This window comes from Primulina tabacum, chromosome 18 (assembly GCF_025594145.1).
Source record: "Primulina tabacum isolate GXHZ01 chromosome 18, ASM2559414v2, whole genome shotgun sequence".
Taxonomy (NCBI): Eukaryota; Viridiplantae; Streptophyta; class Magnoliopsida; order Lamiales; family Gesneriaceae; genus Primulina; species Primulina tabacum.
The window spans coordinates 3,316,011-3,339,356 of record NC_134567.1 but is presented as its reverse complement, the minus strand read 5'-3'; the positions used below and the strand labels follow the sequence as shown (position 1 = coordinate 3,339,356).

Genomic DNA, 23,346 nt, shown 5'->3' with positions numbered 1-23,346 from the left:
TTTCCACGTTTTTCCATAGTTCCAACCTAATCAGATTGTATTCTTGCCCCTCAACTCCCAAACGAAGAGATACAGTAAAACTCCACTCCACTTTCTTCATTTTCCAGACCTAGGATAAAATCCCTTTCGCAACCATTAAAATTCTACCAATATTTCTGAAATGACACACACAATTTTCGTGTGAAGAGCAACAAAAACACCAGCCCGTTGAATACATCGAAAACCCGATTAGTTTCTAGAAAATTTGGAACATGTATCTTATTTGGTTTGCCTTCATTTTTTGAATTTAATCATGATAACTTTGAATCTGAGTACACGATAGCATCTAAGGATTTATCCATTATGTTTATTCATTTGGTCTCGGATATATCATCTCAAATTGTCGTTCAACTACAATCCGCGCAACTCCTTCTTTCTCTGTTTTCTCTCCTTGGAAAGTTTTCATCTCTGAAAATTTGATCGACCTTCGACCCCGCTTCAAACACATCAAATTTTTTGAGGTTGGATGTTTTCCCTTTATTCTGTAATGTTTTTACCCTTATTTTTTCAAGAAGACATATTCCAACTCTGGAGTAACTGCAGATGAAACCAACGATTCAAAATTCAACTTCAGAATCATACCAATAAGAGTTCGAAATTGTCTCAAGATTTAAACAATTACCTTTGTTTTTTCACGGAGCACCTTCAGAAACTTTATACATATCTGCCTTAATTTCTGTCAAACTCAATCCAGGGAATAGTGTCTGCCCAAAACCAGAAGTATCGATAAAACAGTGATCACATGTAGTTCAATCAATCAAATGATTAAATAAGCAAAACTCAGATTTCAATTGTGAGAATGAAATCAATGTGAGATTCAATAAAAGGGAATTTGGGATCATGCACTAACATTCAATTATCTCTGGACAACTTTGGCTTTTTTCTTGGGTCTGCACGGTCGTTTGTGACCAGAATCTCGAAAAAGAACACACCTTCTCAATGTTAGTTTCGATTTCTCCCATATGAATGTTACACTACATGTGTTTGTGTATTGGATTCATCACACTTGATGCTCCAAATGTTTTTGGCTCAATATGTAGTTAATGGGTTCTCATGGCTTTCTTTCTTACAAGCTACAAATATTAATTGTAAAGTTGGGTTCTTTATAAAGATGATGTTCTTGGTGGTGTTTTTTTTTTAGTTTATCTGATTTTCAAATATTATACGTTACTTTTTAGGATAATCTTATGTATGGTTGCTTCTGAATTTGAAAGAACAATAAGAGTTTCTCTCAAAGACCCATGTTAAGTAATTATATTTCCACCAAGTTACCTTTTTCTCCCTTCCCTCAATATGCCAGATCTCGAAAATTAATTTCTCTTTCTTTTGTTACATTTTTAGCTTAAATTGATGAAAGTCCTAATTACTTGGTCTTTCAAGATATTGTATATGAATGATTTATAAGTGATCATACCATGTACGTTTCAAGTTTTTATATTTGATAATACATGTCGTTACAGGAGAAAATTAAAAGCATTGTGTCGCTGCTTGCCGTGTCAAGGATTATCATTGATACTGAGGGTCAAGAGGTAAGGATTGCCGTGCTTATCTACGTATGAAATTAAATACAAAAATACTACCTTTTTTTAAAAAAAAAACAGAATTTCTCGGGTGTCATTAAATCATAACGTTGGAAATAATGTAGATTTAAAGATTTGCCTTTTATCATTAGTATAAACTAATAAGAAATAATAATTATTACAATTATTTATTATCAACAATCAATGTTGTGCAACCTGCCAAAAATTTCTAATAATCAAATTCTCTTTTTCTGCCAGGTATTTGCGCTGTTTCCTCTGTAATCAAGGTTGTTTCTTCTCTGTTTTTACTGTGTTGTGATCGCCGGTTGATTGTTTTTCATGTTGAAATGAATTTCCCCCCTTCTATTGTCTGGTTTTTGTCTTCCATTAAGGCTCCAGGTTTATTAACATTTTAGCTTTTGGCCTTCCATTAGCTTTCTTCGTGTTTTGGTGAGTTTTGAATTATTTTGTTCATTTCGACTGGTGTAACCCTAATTCCCTCAAATTTTTAGAATGATTTTTCGAGTTTAATTGCCTGGAAATGCTTTTCTAATCAATAATTTTAACATACCGTAATTTTTTTTACTACTTGAAATTTGCGGAAAATAAAAATTTTCTTAAATATGAAATAAACTTTCAAATTGCGATCATCCATAATCCGTTCTAAAAAAATAACTGTAACTAAACGTTCGAAATTAAAAATTTTGCTAAAGCATTTGACTAGGCATCATGACAGTAACATAAAATCAGAGTATTTGAAACTTTCATAAATTCTTAAAAACATGGCGGTCCTCGGGTTTAGCCTCCCGCTCAGTCCAAGCCGGCTCACTGTTCCTCACCCCTCGTCTCCTCAAATGCATCCTCACCTGCATCGATCAAGTCTAGTGAGTCTAAAGACTCAACATGTATAAACTGGGAGTAACGAGTAATACGTAATAAAATCACATGCAACTTTAAAATATAGCGTACGTACTTGAAACTTGAACTTGCATACTTAAAATCCTGAACGTAACATACTTGAAACTTGTGCATGCATACATAAACATATACGTGCCATCATCATAAGACTTTTCTTAAACATGTTTGCATACTTGTACATACTTGAATATTCTTAAACTTCATCATTTTGCGTAGATGCATGTTTCAAAGCAAGTGACACATACATAAATACGCCTGATTAGACTAAACCACAGTACTGGGCTGACAGGAAAAATCCACTGCCACATACATGAGATTCCCGTTCATGCTTTAACGGGTGGATTGGTCTCCGTTCATGCTTTAACGCTTCCCAATCTGATCAGAACCCGTTCATGCTTTAATGGGGTGGAGAGGTCCTCGGCCACGTTCACCGACTTCCAAACCCATTCATAATTTGGTCACGAGACATCTAGCATACCTCAAAAACATAAAATATTTTCTTTTGCACGTCGAACATACTTACTTGGCGTTGAGGGATTCGTTGAATCTCGCTTGGGGCCGCTGCTGCAACATACTAACATGAGTTCAAACACTTATCTTTCATAGCTTAGAGGTAGGTACTCGTGCTCACCACCGAAGTAAATAAATAGCTTATGACATTCTAAATCTCTCGGGACTTGACCTCATTTAATAATCGTACTAAGTCATGATATAGAACCCCAAAACAAATCCTATATTTTTACATAAATAAATTTTAACCATCGTACTAAACCATGATATAAAACCCCGAAGCAAATCCTAAAAAAAAATTTAAAATTTTTTTTTAAAGAGGGGTCCGTGTATGGGTCCGGGTAGGCACTGGAATTTCGAATTTTTGAAGGAAAAAAGACACGGACTCCGTGCCGGGGTTCGGGAAGGGGTCCGGGTACCCTCTGTATTTGGAAATTCACGAAAATTCACTAACTTAATCATTCACCCTTTCAATCCAAGCCTAAGGACAATGAACCAACACCTCGAGACTCATCTTAGGATGATATTACATTGATTCAAACCCATACAAACACCCCAAACGTCCCCAAGCATCGACAAGTAACTTCAATACAATAATAACCCGTAATTCGGCATCGTTTCACTTCCTACGACTTCTATTATATCCCAAGCCAATTCCGACCCATACGAACCACCAAATAACACCTAAATACATCCCATAACATATCTAAATGCAGTAGCACAAGCCCGACAATGCCCAACGAAGTCTGCAACAAATAACTTAAAGAATACATTTTCATAAAAGTCGCAGTTTGAGCAGTCCCACGAAAACAATCATAACTCACTCATTTCTTATCCAAATATTTCGAATTTTATATCAAATCGAAGGTAGTCGAAAAGTTCTACGTTTTATTAAAGTTTTTTCCAAATTCTCGACCGAAAAGTTGCAGTTTTCAAAAAGACAACAAATTCAAGTTTTCTGATTCAAAATCCGTTTCAAAAGTGATCCAACCATATTTGCTCAAACTCTTACATAACATACACATGATTTTCATACAATAAACATCAAAATATTTACTATGACAAGATCGATGCAGAAACGAAAGAATATACATGCCTTTTGATATTTAAAACTCACGATACGGCAATACCGAAGCGGAGACGGAGCGAGGCTTGATCCGGGACGAACGTGGCCCTATTTTCTTTGAAGAAAATTCACGAAAAAACGAGCTGGAAGATTGAAGGGGAAGGGACGGCTGCTCTGAATATTAGAACCCTAGGTTTTTGCTCTTCAAAATATAAAAATCTGAAAATAATATGTGTAGGTGTGTGTTGTGTGTTGTGTGTTTTGGTGTGTGTAAAAACGTGTACGTGTGTGTGAGTGTGTGTAACGTGTGTGTGTTCTAATTAGGAGAAATTAATGCTAAATTAACTAATTAAAATGCTAATAAAAGATTAACTCACACTAATTTTAAACAAACTCCTTTTTAACAAAATAAAATGCACAAAGCCAACTTTAAAAGTTTCAAAATTCTAAACTCACTAAAAACACAATTTAGGCTTTAAAATGCTGGAACTTATTAAATTAATTAATATGCCCCAACCTTAACTTAAATATAAAATACAACATTTTAAAATTGCCAAAATTCGTCTCGGCCTCCTTTCCTCGATCCCGCATCGAATAATCGCCTGAAACATGAAACTCGAGAAAATATTTTAACGTTCATCACATAGTCATTAAAATAATGCAATTTAAATAAATCATGCATCACTAAAAATCATTTTAATTTAAATAAATGATTTAATCGTTTAAATAAATGCATGGGTTTTACGTGTACTGATTTTGGGTTCTACAGTTCCTCCCCCACTTATATAAATTTCGTCCTCGAGATTAAATCTTACCAAACAGCTCTGGGTAGCGGTTCCTCATATCTGTCTCGGTCTCCCAAGTGGCCTCTTCCACTGATTGGTTCAACCACTGAACCTTGACCAACTTGGTCACCCTGTTCCAAAGTCTACGCTCCTGTCTGTCTAGGATTTGGACAGGTCTTTCCTCATACGACAGATCTGGAGCAAGCTGCAACGGCTCAGAGCTCAAAACATGCAAAGGATTAGCTAAGTACTTCCTTAGCATTGAGACGTGGAACACATTGTGTACACCTGCCAGATTCGACGGTAGGGCTACACGATAAGCTAATGTCCCAACTCTGTCAAGAATCTCAAACGGTCCAATAAATCTCGGACTAAGCTTGTCTCTCTTCCCAAATCTCATAACACCCTTCATTGGTGCTATCTTTATAAAAACGTGATCACCCACGGCAAACTCTAGATCCCTTCTCCTTTTGTCAGCATAACTCTTTTGACGACTCTGGGCGGTCTTCATTCTGTATCGGATCTTGACCACCACATCTGCAGTCTGCTGAACTATCTCCGGACCAAGTTCTGCTCTCTCTCCGACTTCATCACAATGAATCGGCGATCTGCACTTTCTCCCATACAATGCCTCGTAGGGAGCCATACATATAGATTCTTGAAAACTGTTGTTGTAGGTAAACTCCACTAGAGGTAGCTTCGATTCCCAAGTCCCTTGGAAATCGATCATACATGTTCGCAATAAATCCTCCAAAATCTGAATCGCTCGCTCAGGCTGGCCATCTGTCAGCGGGTGAAAAGCTGTGCTGAAAAGCAATTTCGTCCCCATGGCTGCATGCAAACTCTTCCAAAAGGACGATGTAAACCTCGGGTCCCTGTCGGACACAATAGAAACTGGGATCCCGTGCAATCGAACGATTTCCCTGATATAAAGCTCCGCATACTACGTCATGGAGAAAGTCGTCTTTACTGGCAAAAAGTGTGCTGACTTGGTGACTTGATCCACTATGACCCAAATAACATTGGATCCCCTGACTGACCTCGGCAACCCAACAACGAAGTCCATGGTAATGTTCTCCCATTTTCACGCGGGGATAGAGAGTGGCTTAAGCATTCCTGCTGGCCTCTGATGCTCTGCCTTCACTTGCTGGCAAGTGAGACATTCAGACACAAATCTGCGGATGTCTCGCTTCATCCCTGGCCACCAATACAAAACCTGCAGGTCCTTGTACATCTTGGTACCACCTGGGTGAATAGAATACGGAGATGCGTGTGCCTCAGAAAAGATATCTTCTCTGACCGAATCAACACTGGGCACCCACATCCTTCCTCCATACCTCAGAATACCATCAGACACTGTGTAGAGTACACTGCCCTTGGCTTCGTCTTTCAGCCTCCATTTCTGCAACTGCTTCATCTGAAGGCTGTCCTCTACAGATTCGGTCTAGAAAATCGGATTTGATTGTCAGATTAGACAGCTTAGGAGCTCTGCCCTTATGATAAACCTCTAATCCAAATTTCTGAACCTCTGACTGAAGAGATCTCTGCACTGACAACTGTACTATGACTGCAACCTTTCGACTCAAGGCATCTGCCACGACGTTAGATTTCCACGGATGGTAGCTAATCTCACAATCGTAGTCTTTTACAAACTCCTAACCACCGTCTTTGTCTCATATTCAATTCTTTCTGCGTGATGAAATACTTGAGACTCTTGTGGTCAGTAAATATCGGGCATTTCTCGCCGTACAATTAATGTCTCCATATCTTCAACGCAAAGACAACAGCAGCTAACTCAAGATCATGAGTCGGGTAGTTCTTCTCATGTTCCTTCAACTGTCTGGAAGCATAAGCTATAACCCGACCATGCTGCATCAACACTGCGCCTAACCCGAGCTTAGATGCATCGGTGTACAACACGAAATTGCCTTGACCTGCTGGCATGGCTAACACTGGCGCTGTGATAAGAGCTTGCTTCAAAGTGTCATAGCTCTTCTGGCACTCGTCACTCCAGATGAATTTAGCATTCTTCTTAGTCAGTGAAGTGAGTGGCACTGCTATCGACGAAAATCCCTGAATAAACTTACGGTAGTAACCGGCTAAACACAGAAAACTGCGGATTTCTGAAGCATTCTTCGGTTCAACCCATTCCTTAACAGCCGCAACTTTAGCTGGATCCACCTCAATACCGCTGCTAGATATTATGTGACCCAAAAATGCTACTTTCTCCAACCAGAATTCACAATTACTGAACTTCGCAAATAACTTGCGACTCTGCAGGATCTGCAAAACTATCCTCAAATGCTGGCTGTGCTCCTCATGGCTCTTCGAGTAGATTAGAATATCGTCAATGAATACTATGACGAATTGATCAAGGTAAGTCTGGAATACTCAGTTCATGAGGTCCATGAAAATAGCTGGAGCATTCGTCAGTCCAAACGGCATCACTAAGAACTCATAATGCCCATACCTGGTCCTGAAGGCTGTCTTGTGCACATCTGCATCTTTCACCTTCAGCTGATGATACCCTGATCGAAGATCTATCTTAGAGAACACTGTAGCTCCCTGCAACTGATCGAACAAGTCTTCGATTCTAGGAAGTGGGTATTTATTCTTGATCGTCACCTTGTTCAACTCTTGGCAATCGATGCACAGTCTCATGCTCCCATCTTTCTTTTTCACGAAGAGCACTGGTGCGCCCCACGGTGAGAAACTAGGGCGGATAAATTCCTTGTCAAGAAGCTCTTGAATCTGCTGCTTGAGTTCCAACATCTCAGCTGGAGCTAATCGGTATGGTGCCTTCGAGATTGGCACTGTTCCTGGCATAAGATCGATTGCAAACTCCACCTCCCTCTCTGGTGGAAGACCTGTGACATCGTCAGGAAAGACGTCTGGGAAGTCCTGACTACTGGCACATCTGATAATGCCAGAGTGGGTATGTCAGGTGTTGAAATGATGCTGGCCAAGAAAGCCTGACACCCCTTGGAAATGAGTCTCCGCGCCCACATGCAAGAAATCATGCGAGGAAAACTCCTCCATCTAGCTGGTTCAAAGAGAAACTGCTCCATACCTAAAGGTCTTACTAGCATTGATCTCTTCTGGAAGTCAATCAAGACCCAATTCTTCGTCAGCCAGTCCATTCCCAAAATAATGTCAAAGTCTGGCATCGGCAACACTATCAGGTCGGCATATACTAGGTGGCCCTGTAGTTCAAGATCAATATCTCTGACCACACTAGTAGCTGACAACTCTTCCCCTGATGGGACTGTTACTGAATAATTCACGTCGAGTCCAATAGACTTGACGTTTAGATGACTAGCAAACGATTTTGAGATAAAGGAGTGAGTGGCTCCTGAGTCTATCAGGGCCTTCGTGGATACTCTCTTTATGAAAATATTTCCTGAGATACGTTAGCACAACACAAAACTTATATCCCCAAAATTCTACTTTAACTTCAAGCATCGTAGAAATTAATATCCTAAGTGACTCAAGATATTACTAGCACCCTAATAATCCCAAATAAAATTTCAACATGCAAGGAGAAATAATACTGAGCTTAGGTAGAAAAGTTTACCGGTCAGTAATGTCGTGTCTGGGTTTGCCTCCTGCGCATGCATGGCGAACACTCTGCCCTGGGTCGGCTGCCTCCACTGTGGGCACTCCTTCAACATGTGATCACTTGCCCCGCATTTGAAACACTTGCTTAACCCGTATAAATATGGCCCCGGGTGCTAGACGTTGCACTTCGGGCACACCGTGTGCTCAACCGGCCTCTGTGGCGTCTTCTGCTGTGGCATAGGACCCTTGCCCTTTGGTGGTCCTTGATAAGGCTTCTTTCCTGGCTGCCCCTGGAACGGCCTTTTAAACTGAGGTTGCTGCTGCTGCTGTTGTGGAGCCTGATAGGGCCTCTTGCCCTTCCTGTCAGCCTCAATATCTCTCTGATCCTGTTCTGCCGCCAAAGCTCTAGACACGGCAACTGCATAAGTCGTAGGACCAGCAACTCGAACATCACGGCGCAAGATCGGCCGCAACCCATCCATAAAATGCCTCAACTTCCCCTGGGAATCATTAGCTATCAGGGGCACAAAATGACACACCCTCTCAAACTTCCTCACAAATTCTGCAACACTGCTGTCTCCCTGTTGTAGTGTCATGAATTCCCTGGTCAGTCTGGATCGTACTTCTTCAGTGAAGTACTTGGAGTAGAATATCTCTTTAAAGCCATCCCAAGAAAGGTTCTGCAAGTTCGCTGCCACGGACGCGCTCTCCCACCACAGTCTGGCGTCCCCGGTCGGTAGAAATGTGGCACATCTGACCCTATCTGCATCTTGCAACTCCATAAATGCAAAAATCACCTCGATGGATTTAATCCATCCCTCGGCTATCATCGGGTCAGTGGTCCCCGAGAACTCCTTTGGGCTCATCCGTCTGAACTTCTCGTATACTGCCTCTGGTCTGGGCCTCGCTTCTGTATCCACCGTCGCCTGGTTCCCCGCAAACTGTGCGAAGAACTGAGTCATTCCTGCAAGCATCTGTGCCTGCATATCGGGCGAAGGAGGAGGATGAGTGTCTCTCCCCTCCTCTCGAGTCTCTCTGTCCTCATCCCTTGCTTCCCGGTTAATCATGCGTCTAGGAGGCATACTGTCCCAAAATTTTCCCAACACGTAAACCCAACATGCATGAACATACTACTAATATCATAAGATGCACGTAAATCGAACTTAAAACATGGACATGCTGAAATCATGACTTAATGCTTAATACATAACATAATTCAAAACTTACAGACTTGAGGTGTGGCTTCGTGAGCTTCTCGCAACTGGCAGTAGACATAACCCTTTACAAGAACACCGCTCTGATACCAACTGTAACGTACCGTAATTTTTTTTTACTACTAGAAATTTGCGGAAAATAAAAATTTTCTTAAATATGAAATAAACTTTCAAATTGCGATCATCCATAATCCGTTCTAAAAAAATAACTGCAACCAAACGTTCGAAATTAAAAATTTTGCTAAAGCATTTGACGATGCATCATGATAGTAACATAAAATCAGAGTATTTGAAACTTTCATAAATTCTTAAAAACATGGCGGTCCTCGGGTTTAGCCTCCCGCTCAGTCCAAGTCAGCTCACTGGTCTTCACCCCTCGTCTCCTCAAATGCATCCCCACCTGCATCGATCAAGTCTAGTGAGTCTAAAGACTCAACATGTATAAACTGGGAGTAACGAGTAATACGTAATAAAATCACATGCAACTTTAAAATAGAGCGTACGTACTTAAAACTAGAACTTGCATACTTAAAAGCCTGAACGTAACATACTTGAAACTTGTGCATGCATACATAAACATAGATGTGCCATAATCATAAGACTTTTCTTAAACATGTTTGCATACTTGTACATACTTGAACATTCCTAAACTTCATCATTTTGCGTAGAGGCATGTTTCAAAGCAAGTGACCCATACATAAATACGTCTGATCAGACTAAACCACAGTACTGGGCTGACAGGAAAAATCCACTGCCACATACATGATATCCCCGTTCATGCTTTAACGGGTGGATTGGTCCCCGTTCATGCTTTAACGCTTCCCAATCCTGATCTAAACCGGTTCATGCTTTAACGGGGTGGAGAGGTCATCGGCCACACAATTTGGTCACGAGACATTTAGCATACCTAAAAAACTTAAAATATTTTCTTTTGCACGTCGAACATACTTACTTGGCGTTGAGGTATTCGTTGAATCTCGCTTGGGGCCGCTAGCTGCAACATACTAACATGAGTTCAAACACTTATCTTTCATAGCTTAGACGTAGGTACTCGTGCTCACCACCGAAGTAAATAAATAGCTTATGACATTCTAAATCTCTCGGGACTTGACCTCGTTTAATAATCGTACTAAGCCATGATATAGAACCCCAAAACAAATCCTATATTTTTACATTAATAAATTTTAACCATCGTACTAAACCATGATATAGAACCCCAAAGCAAATCATAAAAAAAAATTTATTTAAAATTTTTTTTTTTTAAAGAGTGGGGGAGGGGGGTTACACGGACCCCTACACGGGGTCAGTGTACAGGTCCGGGTAGGCACTGAAATTTCATTTTTTTGAAGGAAAAAGGACACGAACTCCGTGCCGGGGTCCGGGTACCCTCTGTATTTGGAAATTCACGAAAATTCACTAACTTAATCATTCACCCTTTCAATCCAAGCCTAAGGACCATGAACCAACACCTCGAGACTCATCCTATGATAATATTACATTGATTCAAACCCGTACAAACACCCCAAACGTCCCCAAGCATCGACAAATAACTTCAATACAACAATAACCCGTAATTCGGCATCGTTTCGCTTCCTACGACTTCTATTATATCCCAAACCAATCCCGACCCATACGAACCACCAAATAACACCTAAATATATCCCATAACATATCTAAATGCAGTAGCACAAGCCCGGCGATGCCCAACAAAGCCTGCAACAAATAACTTCAAAAATACATTTTCATAAAAGTCGCAGTTTGAGCAGTCCCACGAAAACAATCATAACCCACTCATTTCTTATCCAAATATTTCGAATTTCATATCAAATCGAAAATATCGAAAAGTTCTACGTTTTATATGTTGGAAGTTTTTTTCAAATTCTCGACCGAAAAATCTCAGTTTTCAAAAAGACAGCAAATTCGAGTTTTCAGATCCAAAAACCGTTTCAAAAGTGATCCAACTATATTTGCTCAAATTCTTACATAACATACACATGATTTTCATACAATAAACATCAAAATATTTACTATGACAAGATCGATGCAGAAACGAAAGAATATACATGCCTTTTGATATTTAAAACTCACGATACGGCGATACCGAAGAGGAGACGGAGCGAGGCTTGATCTGGGACGAACGTGGCACTATTTTCTTTGAAGAAAATTCACGAAAACGAGCTGGAAGGTTGAAGGGGAAGGGACGGCTGCTCTGAATCTTAGAACCCTAGGTTTTTGCTCTCCAAAATATAAAAATCTGAAAATAATATGTGTAGGTGTGTGTTGTGTGTTTTGGTGTGTGTAAAAACTGTAAATGTGTGTGAGTGTGTGTAACGTGTGTGTGTATTTTAATTAGGAGAAATTAATGCTAAATTAACTATTAAAATGCTAATAAAAGGTTAACTCACACTAATTTTAAGCAAACTCCTTTTTAACAAAATAAAATGCACAAAGCCAACTTTAAAAGTTTCAAAATTCTAAACTCACTAAAAACACAATTTAGACTTTAAAATGCTGCAACTTATTAAATTAATTAATATGTCCCAACCTTAACTTAAAAATAAAATACCACATTTTACAATTGCCAAAATCGTCACCGGTTTCCTTTCCTCGATCCCGCATCGAATAATCGCCTGAAACATGAAACTCGAGAAAACATTTTAACATGCATCACATAGTCATTAAAATAATGCAATTTAAATAAATCATGCATCACTAAAAATCATTTTAATTTAAATAACTGATTTAACCGTTTAAATAAATGCATGGTTTTCACGTATACTGATTTTGGACTCTACAATGATAATCCGTTTGGTTCATTTTTCGTGTTATTCGACTTCTTTATTTTCAACATCCGTGGAGGATTGAAGCCAAAGAAACAACAGTTCACTGCCCCTATCTCACTACCTGGTAATTTCTTCTTAAAAATTGTGCAATTTGTTTACTTTACACAAATAAATACAATATCTCACTTGGTAGCATGTGTGTCATCTCAATAACCAAATTGAATCCGAAATAACACAAATTGAGTTTTTGATATGTCTGATTTGCTTTTGTAATTTTATTATAAAAAAAACAACCATATCGTTGTACCAAATTACCTTACGACATCTAAGTCCCCAACCAAAAATTGGATTTCGTGTGCATATAAAGCCGATGAATCGAAGAGATTGGATCCAAATAAATTACTCCTAATTTTGCAGGGTTTCATCCACTATGAGACTCAGAATTGTCATGCAAAAAGCTGTGTGATGTAAGTCGTTCCTTGCTTACTACTCCATGAGATTCAATCCTTTACATCTTTAAGCTTTCCACTTGGCCCTTACAGTGAAGAATAACAGAATTGTGGAAATTTAAACTTGGATTAATTTTAAACTTCTATTATTAAAATTTTCATGATGCTGCCGATGCAACAGAGGAAGGGAAAAAATTATTTCAACAAGCATATAGGTTTTGTAGATCAATAAGGTGGAGCCGAGAGGTTTTTCAAAAAGCTTTATGTGACAGGTGCGTGCATGTTATTAATTGTATGATTTGTTTTAGTTTTGTCATGGGATTCTATGTGAATAAGCTAGCTGGGTGTATGTTATTTTAAAAAAAATCAGATGATGGGTCTCCCACTTTGTTTTTTCTCGAAGAGTATATTGCTTTGACACGAGTTTTTCTCATCCCTATTTGGTTTATTGATTTTAAAATTGTCGATCATCTTTTTTTGGTTATTAATTTTTTAATTCACTTTGAACAAATTCTTCTTACAACCATCGTGTGTTCCTACTTTGCATAATACTGCTTTTATTGAACAAAAAAAAAATATTTTCATTTATCTCAGTTTCAATAAAGCTTTTATTTTAGTATACTCAATCTATGTAAGTTTGAATAAATTTTCTGTATAACATTAATATTTTTTTTATTTGAAGATGTGTATCATGTGAGAATGGCTTTTTCTTGAAGCCAAATCAAAAGTTGCTTTTTTGTTGTCGAGCTTGGTGTTTTTTGTATTGATGGAGGCCTCTAATTCAACTCTAGCTGAAAGTGACCGAAGATGGTCAATATTTTATTCATTAATTTTTTTATGTTATTAGGTGTTCAATTTCAACCATCTCTTAATTGTCTCAACTCATCTACGTTTATTGAATTTTTCTCCTACATTGAAACACCAGTTAAAAAAATCAACATTTCTTTCTTTTATTATCTCATTCATGCATTCAAAATTTAAAATTGTTTTCATTTTTGGAAAAAAAATTCTTTATGTTGTTTTTGGTCTTTCAATCAAATAAAATTAACTAAAACTACTCTTTTATTTTATGTCTTTGGTTTACTATATAAATTTAAATTTTAATTGAGATCTCTACGATTGTGATGCCAAAAGAGATAATACTCAAGTAAATTTATTATTTAAACTTGGTCAACATTTTATTCATTAATTTCTTTATGTTATTAGGCGTGCAATTTCAACCATCTCTCAATTGTCTCAACTCATCTACGTTTGTTGAATTGTTCTCCTACATTGCAACACCAGGTAAAAAAATCTACATTTTTTACTTTTATTAGCTCATTCATGCATTCAAAATTTAAAATTGTTTTTAGTTTTGGAAAAAAAAATTCCTTTATGTTGTTTTTGGTCTTCCTATCAAATAAAAATAACTAAAACTATTATTTTATTTTATGTTTTTGGTTTACTATATACTTTTAAATTGTAATTGAGATCTCTATGACTGTGGTTCCAAAAGATATAACACTCGATTAAAATTATTATTAAAACTTGGTCAATATTTAATTCATTAATTTTTTTTGTTATTAGGTGTTATTTCAACCATCTCTCAATTGTCTCAACTCATAAGGCTTAGTTTTGCTCCGACAATAAACAAAGCACAAGGTCAAACAATCCCAAATATTCGCATATTTTTGCGTAACCATGTGTTCGGCCACGGTCAGCTATATGTGGCACTTTCAAGAGGAGTCTCACAAAATTATACAAAAATTTTGGTAAAAGACGGGAATTTAGAGCGTCAATCTGGTGTATTCACAAGAAACGTGATTTTCAAAGACATATTGCTAGCTACCTAATACAAAATGATAAAGTGTAAGTAAGTCAATTCTCTTTATTGTAATTTTTTTTAAAAAAAATATTACGTACAAATAGTAAAAGATAATCGTGAAATACATGCTCCATGTTTCAGCGTTAGAATTTGGGGGCTGCTGATAAATTCCATTATCTCTGTTCAACCGCAGTCGGCTATATGTGGCACCATGTATTATGTCCGTGTATTTATCTCTGCCCATGATTCTCTATTTCTCATCTTCTATTTTATCACGTCTCCCGAATAACCATTTTTGGCATGAGTACTAAACTTTCTATATTTAATTAATCAAATTTAAATAGTACTTGGGTTGTGCCTAATGAATTAACATATTATTTATAATTTTTTGTTTGTTAGTTTAAGTTGCATTTTTTGTTGATTATGAATTGACTTTGTATTTTTTTCTCAAAAGATGAATTGAAGTATACTGGTTGTGAACAAAGTATTTGAAGAAATGGCGTACTCAATTCAAGAAACATAGTTTTCAAATACATACTGCTACCTAATAGAGAATAATTAAGTGTGAGTACGTCACCTCCTTTTTTTCTAATTTTTTTTTTTTAAAAAAACATTATGTACAAATAGTTACAATAACTTTATAAAGAAATTGCTACATGTTTCAACATTAGAATTTGAGGGAACGCTAATAAATTTCATTATCTCTATTCAACTACGTTCAGCTATATGTGAAATCATGTATTATGTCCATGTTTGTATCTCTGCCCATGATTATCTATTTCTCATCCTCTATCTTATCGACGTAGAGAAAAATCATTTTTGGCATTGCTACTATACTTTCTATGATTTTTTGATTGTTGGTTTAAGTTGAATATTTTTGCTGATTATTAATTGCCTTTGTATTTTTTTCTCAAAAGCTTAAAGATATTGGTTGCAAACAAAGTATTTGTATAAATGACATACTCAATTCAATGGATCATATCTATTCGCCCCCATCTTCATCTGGTTTGTTTTTAACAATGAATTAGTTTATGGTATATGATTTATTATGTCGCTTTATATTAGTGGTCATATCAAATTCGTTTGTTCGTTTTGATCTTGCAGGTGAGATAATATATTTTTTACGAGCTTCAAGGTCTTATGATCTAATCTCTCACATATTCTCAACAGATTCACTAAATCATTATATTAGGTCTTCTTAAACATTGTTTTATTATAATTTTTACTGACAAATTTACATTTTGATTAGTAGATTTTAAACTCAAATGTTTCAAGATCTAGCAGAGCTCTGATGTCAAAATATTCACTTTTAATGATATTCTCATATTTTTTAGACAATTTTTTGACTATTTGTTTATTTATTTTACATTGAATTTTATCATTATTTCACATTAGATGATATTAAGGCTTCAAAACAATATATCATGTGAGGTAACAAATTAAGTTTGGCATATTTATTTAAGTTTTGGAATCCCTTGCTTTTTATGGATCAAGTACAAATTTTTTTGCTTTCATGGTGTTGTAAACTCATGAAGGTTTAATATATTGGACTCATATATTCATAAAACACGCAACGCGTGTGTCTCGATGGCTAGTATTTTATAAAGAATTAGGGCCTTATAGAAACTTCTTGTTTTGGTATGATCATATATTTGGTATGACCAATTTCAACAAAAAGAAATCATATTTGGCATGGCTTCAGATATTACACCAACCGTCACTCTTTTTTTAAAAAAAAAAACAATTAATGAATGAAAAAAATGCATAAACACTACAACTGTGTAGAAAGTGTGTGAGAGATAATGACCGATAACTGCCATCCGGTTGTACACCATCACCTTATTTGCTTTAGAATCCGGAGGACCTTTTGGATTTCTCATTCAATTTCACTACTTAGAAGTCTCGAATTCCATCGGCGTTGGAAGTTAACTCACGGAAATTTGCTAATTACATGCCTTTATTACTTTGAAATCACATTCTCTAGTGAGTCATCTTTTTAATTTCCTACACAGTGGACCATGTCTGCTTAATTGGATCGGATTCTCGATTGTATTATTTTGAAATTTACTTTGTTTTTTTTTTTATGAATGATTCTGAAAATATATATATTTGTTGCACACCAACTGTTTGTAAAAAAAATAAAAAAAATCAAAGTGAATGTTTGTTCTAGCTTCGACGTGTTTTCGCAAATGCAAGTTGATATGTTGTCATTGAGTCACCGAACTCAAATTCATATTCTCTAAATAAAATGAGTGTAATAGTGAGTATGATCGAATCCCTAAATAACGAGAGATTTTTTTCGAGAAAATACAATAAAAAAATGAGGGATTTCTTTGATTAGAACTAAATAAAATACTTGAACTAATTTAGCATGTAAGAAGAAATAAATAATTAAGAGGGATAACTAATGATATGTAAAGTTTAATATTATCAAGCTCTGCTTCAAGAGGTTTTCATTATTAAATTGTATTACTGGTCATCAGCTAATGTATTATTTATTCATGCAGCTACAAGCAATTAACCTTATAATTATAGGGATAGACGTTAAAATACTTGTGTTTTCATAATTTAATTGACCAAACCCAACATCCAGTCAAAAGTTATCAATAATCAATTGGGCATGATAGCGTTCCATATTGATTAAAAATATTATTTTCGTTCATAAAATCTTGAATAAACAAGAATATTAAATAAAAGCGCAAAAATCTCATTGTGATAAAATTGAAATAATAGAAATATCTCTTGAATCAGAAATAAAACTCAGCCTAGAGTTGTTTGGAGAAAGAATGAAAAATTCTTGTTTGGAGAAAGCATGAAAAAGCCTATTTTGTGTTTCACGTGTTGGTGGAATTCTATCCAATTTTGGTGTCTCCTTCTTGCTTTTCACATGTAGATAGTTAATTGGACATAAGGCATAAGCTCATTAACTAAAAAAAAACCTAATGTTAAAAAGATATCGAAAAAGGAGTATAGAGTTTTCATGGAATAAAACTATATCTAGCATTTATTTATCTTAATAACAAATTCTCTCTCCAAGAATTTTTGTATAAGTGAAATATCATATTATTAATTAGGACTCTAAAATTTGGCATAATCTTCACAAATTTTGAATTTTACCCCTTGAAATTCTTGCCAGCTTCAGTTTCATTGGCAGCATAAGAACCAGTTACAAGACATGGCCACGCCTTGTTCCAGTACTTCTCCTGTTTTTATTTTTCTTTAACAACTTTATCTTGACAACTTCAAATGTGATAAAAATCATCTTTTTAGCTCAAATTTACTCTAAGACCATAAAATTTCTTCTTACAATAAAATAACACAAAAGTATATCAATTAAGCACGTCGAAAATGAAAACAATGTGAAATTTGATAACAAAAGTATTAACAATTTCGATCTTATCACAAGTAAATGTTTGTTCACCTAAAAATTCGTCGTTGTAAAATTGCTTTAAGGAAAAAACCATATTCAAAGGTGGTTTCCTTAGTTGTCTTTTACTTATGAGCCAATCAATTACATGCTCTATACTAATGGCAAACCAGTTTAATGATTTTATTGACACTAAATTAAAAAATTTTAATTATAAAAAAAATTAGATTTTTATTTTGTAATATATTGCACATATGAAATCGGCATCAATGAAAAATCTTTGATTGTGGTGCTAACTTCATAAAATTAGAATTGATCTTATTTAATCATCTTTGATTCAATTGTTTGTCATTTTCATCGATTTGTTAAGATTTCCAAAAATATAAAACATGATTATTTGTATGTTAACTATTGTAATTATCATATTTTAAACTTTATTACAGTTTTGTACCATATACATGGAATATAAATTAAATTTCTTCTTCTTAGATAGCTTATTAATGAGAAAATTTTAGGATGACTTGTAGTTGCTTTACATTGTTGTTGTTGATTATGGCCAAAATTGATTTTCTACCCTTGTTACTTTGGATTGGGCCCAAGAATATGTTTACAAAAAATCTGGTTAGAGCTTCTAATCCAGTTGATCTGATGAAAATGAGCTGAACACTTCGAAAACATGAATACAAAGTGAAGTTTTTTATTTTTCAAACAATTGTCAAGCTAATGATTTTATACATCTCTGGAATATTTTTTGGCTGAAATGACAAGCATGCTATTGCGGGTGAAATCACAATTCAAATTCATTCTTTAAACATGGATCAACCCCGGCTCATTTATTTCATTTCTATTCAGCTCAAGCAAATAGGCATGTCAAAACCTACATCCACCAAAAAATAAATAATAATAATTACGCCATAAGGATACTCAAGCAAAGACTTTTGGATGGGTAAAATGACTAAAGGTGATGAAATATTGAACACCGAAAAAATAAATCAAGTTTGATTTTATAACCAAGCGGAAATAACTCAAAATATTATTTCGTAGAAACCAACTAAACATTTTGTAAATCATTTAAAAGATATGCAATATTTTGGTATTTGAAAAACACATAAAATGTTTCAACAATTCATCTTAAATACAATAACAATAAGTAAATGCAATAAAATAAAGATGCACAAATTTGTTTGTGGATGTTTGGAGAATAACCATTCCTACGTCTCTCCTTCTTCCATATAGGAAGGTATCACTAGAATACTTTGAATAGTAGTACTAACTCATTTCAACTTAGGACTTATCATTGCCTAATTGAAACTCCTAGCACACTCGATTGTAGATCGCAACCTCACAATCTACATAATGTTTAACGTCTATTATGTCAAGACTACAAACATAATCTTTATTATCTTTGTGAGTCTTTCGAAGACTCACTCATCTAAACTTTGAAGCTCAACTTTCATGTATATGTGTGAGTGATTGTGTGCGAAGATTTAATCATTTACAGTGTATGTATATCTCAAATGTGTCATCCAACTTGAACTTGCTCTCATTCTTGCTAATTTTTTCATGTAGGTTGTTCATGACTTTGAATCCCCTTCAAAATCTTATATTTGATCTTAAGGCATTGTATCTATAAAAATCTTATATTTGATCTTAAGGACATTGTATCTATGGCTTCCAAGAATGATATAAACGTTAGATACAATAATATGACCGTCAGTAAAGTTTCTGATATTGAAACGGTCATATTCGCGCTTCTGCCACTTTCCTCATCTACTGCTGATTTTGGGCTCCACTGGATGCAGCAGCTACTGTTGTCTCCTGATTACAGCAGCTACTAGTTTTCAGTAGCCATATTTACTGGTTTGGGCTCTTTTGCTTTTGGATCTACTGCTTCTCAGCACTCATGATTTCAGTATCCATGTTTCTTACTTATAACTCTTACTTCGTTGATTTAACAGAGATATGCTCAAAACACTCAGTTGTGCCAGAGATTCTGCTCCACTGAATTTGAGTGCAAAAAAAAAAGTAACTTCAATGCAATTTTCATCCTCCTGGACTCTGATTTAGACTTTGACTTCAGATTATGATTTGTAGCATTTTGAGTTGGTTGTTTAACTGTTTTGGCATATGATAATTTGAATAATTGAATTATGAGATATCATTAAAATATCTATCTCGCCAAAAACTAAATTGTGTTGATTTTGGATTTCAACATCCAAAACTTCGAACTTAAACAAACACCTACACACTTAAAAGTAAATATATTAATAAGTTTTGTTTTCGTCAAAATCAAGATTGTTAATATTCCAAAACCTAGGCATCAAATTCCCATGCATACATGATAAATTTGTAGTTAGATAGGATATACGTACACATTTGTGTTCACACACGTACATGATATCTGTTAAACATTCAATTTTTTTCTCCATTGTTAATGAAAAACATTATGTTATGAAACTTTACTGTAGTTGTGTACTTCTTGGAGTTGAGCTGATTTTTTTCTCGATGACTTCTTGATTAACTGTGTGAAAAATATTAGGAGGGATTTCACTTTTTGATTGCTGTTGAAACTGATGATTTTCATTGGTTCTTTTAAATATTTGAAGTTGAATTGTTTAAGTTTTAGATGAAAAATTTTATTCTACACTTTTTATTCATATTGACCATTTTAAAATTATTGATGGAAATAATAATAACATGATGATTAATAAAATATTTTTGGTTTGGGACTGACAGAAATAGTTGATGCTCAAATATATACACAATTGTTGCTTGCTATCTTCACCCCGTACTTCAGTGCATAATGTGGCTTCACCCTGATGCTGCCAGTTTATTTTATTTATTTTCCTGGTTTTTTATTGCTTTCTCTCTTTCGGTGAACTACAACATTTGTTCGTGTATTGGATTGATTTTCTCCAAAACACTTCATTAGGAGTGGGAAAAAGTATCGAATTTTCGATATACTGAGAATATCGTACCGAAAAAATATCGTATTTTTGGTATACCAAAGATTTCGGTACTATACGATAACAATACCAAATTTTTCGCTATGATAACGATATGGAATTTGAAAATTTCGATATATATCGGAATACCGAAATTGTTAGAGTAGATGTCCTGTAAGCCAACTGTTGGCTAGGGATCCTATGTATGTTTATTTATTAAAACCATACGAGTGCTCAAACAAATATTTTGATTGTCAAAATAAAATAAAATAAAATTTTAAAACTTTCGCTGCGTTTGGGCACGAGAAAACCGAAATCCAACAGTATCAGTAAATATAAAAAAAATTTAAATATATAATATTTTAAAACAATAAATTTATAAAATTTTAAAAATATAAGATTTTTTCGATATAAAACTGTATATACCGATAATATACCGAAATTTTCGGTATACCATACAATTTTGGTATAATCGGTATGCTTTCGGTAAAGTATCAATATAAATTTTGTTATATCGTAATTTTCGATACGGTATATTGTATATAATTTTCGGTACGATGCGGTACGTTATACCACCCCTACACTTCATGCTATGTGGGGAGGATATCCACACATAATAACTTTGTAATTAGATGGAACACATTGGTATGCACACATGCTACATCCGGTGATCATTCAATTGTATTCTCCATTTTTTATGAAATATATTCTATTATTTATTTAAAATAAAAAATAAGCATGATAAGAGAAAGTTTACTAAATATTTATAATTACATAATAATTTAAGAATGCTCAAATTTGAGCATGCTCAACCACAGATACACATTTTTGGACTTGAACTTATTTTTTTCTAGAGAACTTCTTGGTTAACTGTGTGAAAAATATTTCTTTTTCAAAGATTTGAAGTTGAATCGTTTAAGTTTTTAGATGGAAACCGTTACTCCTACACTTTTTATTCATGTCGCCAATTTTAAAACTGGTGACTGAAATAAAAATAACATGATGATGAATAAAAGAAAATATTTGATGCTCGTGTATTTGTCGTTTTTGTTTCCTATCTGATGCCCGCCCGTACTCGAGTCATTACAAAATTTGTCTCACACCCCAACACTGCCAATTTAATTTTGTTTTATTTGGGTCTGTTCTAATTGCATTCTATCTTCTGGAGTTCTACTACATGTTTTGTTCAAAAAATGAACTTGGCCTTTGAGACGAACGTCTTTTTGTTTGTTCAGCCCCCAAATCGCAAATCCTGCAGCCAAGTTTAAAGCAATCTGATACCCCCATAAGGATCCGGGTCGTCTTTAACCCGGTTTATTAAATGGGAAGCCCAGATCATAGCCAGCTTCCCGGGCCATCATCATAGCCCGGGCTCTCATGCAAGCTCCCGGGAACTTTCTACTCGGGCTACCTCGAGAAGCGCACCATACTCGAGTGTATCCGTATGGGCATTCTTATCTGTCAGAACTAGAGGGGTTTGGCGTGTCAGAGAAGCTATCAGAGGTAGGGTGGCTTGACAGAAAGTCAACATCAAAGGCTATGAGTGGTAGGTGTACACGAAAGTCGAAGTAATCATGATATTTCCTCCTATAAATAGCAGGTATGTTTCTCATTTAAAAGGGGGAAAAATCCTGAGCATTGGCACTCACATATATTCGCACATATATCGCCATTTTCTCTCATCTTCAACCTGCTGACTTAAGCATCGGAGTGGCCACGTCGGACACCCCTCCGGCGCCCATTCACGAGTTCCTTTTATTGTGTGCAGGTCACGATCGAAGTCATCTACTTTGCTCATTTTCCTAAACAACACTATAAATTATTGATTTGGTATGTTGGAGCCCCGTACCCGGCTCACCCATTTTAACGGGATCACATCATTGGTGCCGTCTGTGGGAACTTGAGCTCAAGACGTAGATATGGTTTCCATTCAAAAGTAAGTCCGACCAACTCGACACACAGATCTTATATGTGGATTTCATATGGGCTCAAAGCTCAGCAGCTATCCCTGATTGGCATGAAGATCATTTACTATGCACTCAGTAGCATACAGCTATATTAGTCACCTAATTTAGCTCAACCAAGAGAAGTTTCACTCTACCGGAAATGAATTCGGAGTCAATATTTTCAGGTTAGTGATTTGATTTTTAATAAAACTAGTATAGCAGGAGGAGCAAAAAGGTTGAAAGTCCGGGAGACACGAGGCCCCGACACATTATCTAAGCCCAGGGCACTACACCCTGGCTCGGGGCTCCGCACCTCGACCAATCCCAAGTCCCGGGACATGCTCCCCGGCCCAAGGCTCCGCACCTTGGTTATTCATAAGCCCAGGGCACTACACCCTGGCTCGGGGCTCCGCACCTCGACCACTCCCAAGTCCCGGGACAT

At 35.8% G+C, this 23,346-nt stretch overlaps 1 protein-coding gene and 1 long non-coding RNA gene across 9 annotated transcripts in view; both read left to right on the top strand.

The window, feature by feature from the left end:
• Positions 1 to 15,931, top strand: part of LOC142532808 (uncharacterized) — a 37,167-nt gene extending 21,236 nt beyond the window's left edge. For 2 of the 6 annotated variants that reach the window (XM_075639298.1, XM_075639296.1), the window contains exon 6: positions 15,564 to 15,919. Coding sequence is in view for 1 of the 6 variants with exons in the window: in XM_075639299.1 (XP_075495414.1) it covers positions 15,564 to 15,568 (5 nt within the window). In the remaining 5 variants the exon portion in view is untranslated. Of the gene's footprint in view, positions 1 to 15,563 lie in introns of all 6 variants that reach the window. The other 4 variants (XR_012816619.1, XR_012816620.1, XR_012816621.1 and 1 more) reach the window with 4 other exon arrangements.
• LOC142532810 (uncharacterized) lies at positions 4 to 13,858 on the top strand. Of its 3 annotated transcripts, none has more exons than XR_012816623.1 (3): positions 16 to 253; positions 1,500 to 1,568; positions 12,811 to 13,858. It is a non-coding gene; the product is annotated as an uncharacterized LOC142532810 (long non-coding RNA). The 3 variants fall into 3 exon arrangements; XR_012816624.1 differs by having other exon boundaries at positions 17 to 253; positions 13,024 to 13,858; XR_012816622.1 differs by lacking the exon at positions 12,811 to 13,858 and having other exon boundaries at positions 4 to 253; positions 1,500 to 1,624.
• Positions 15,932 to 23,346: the final 7,415 nt, after the last annotated feature.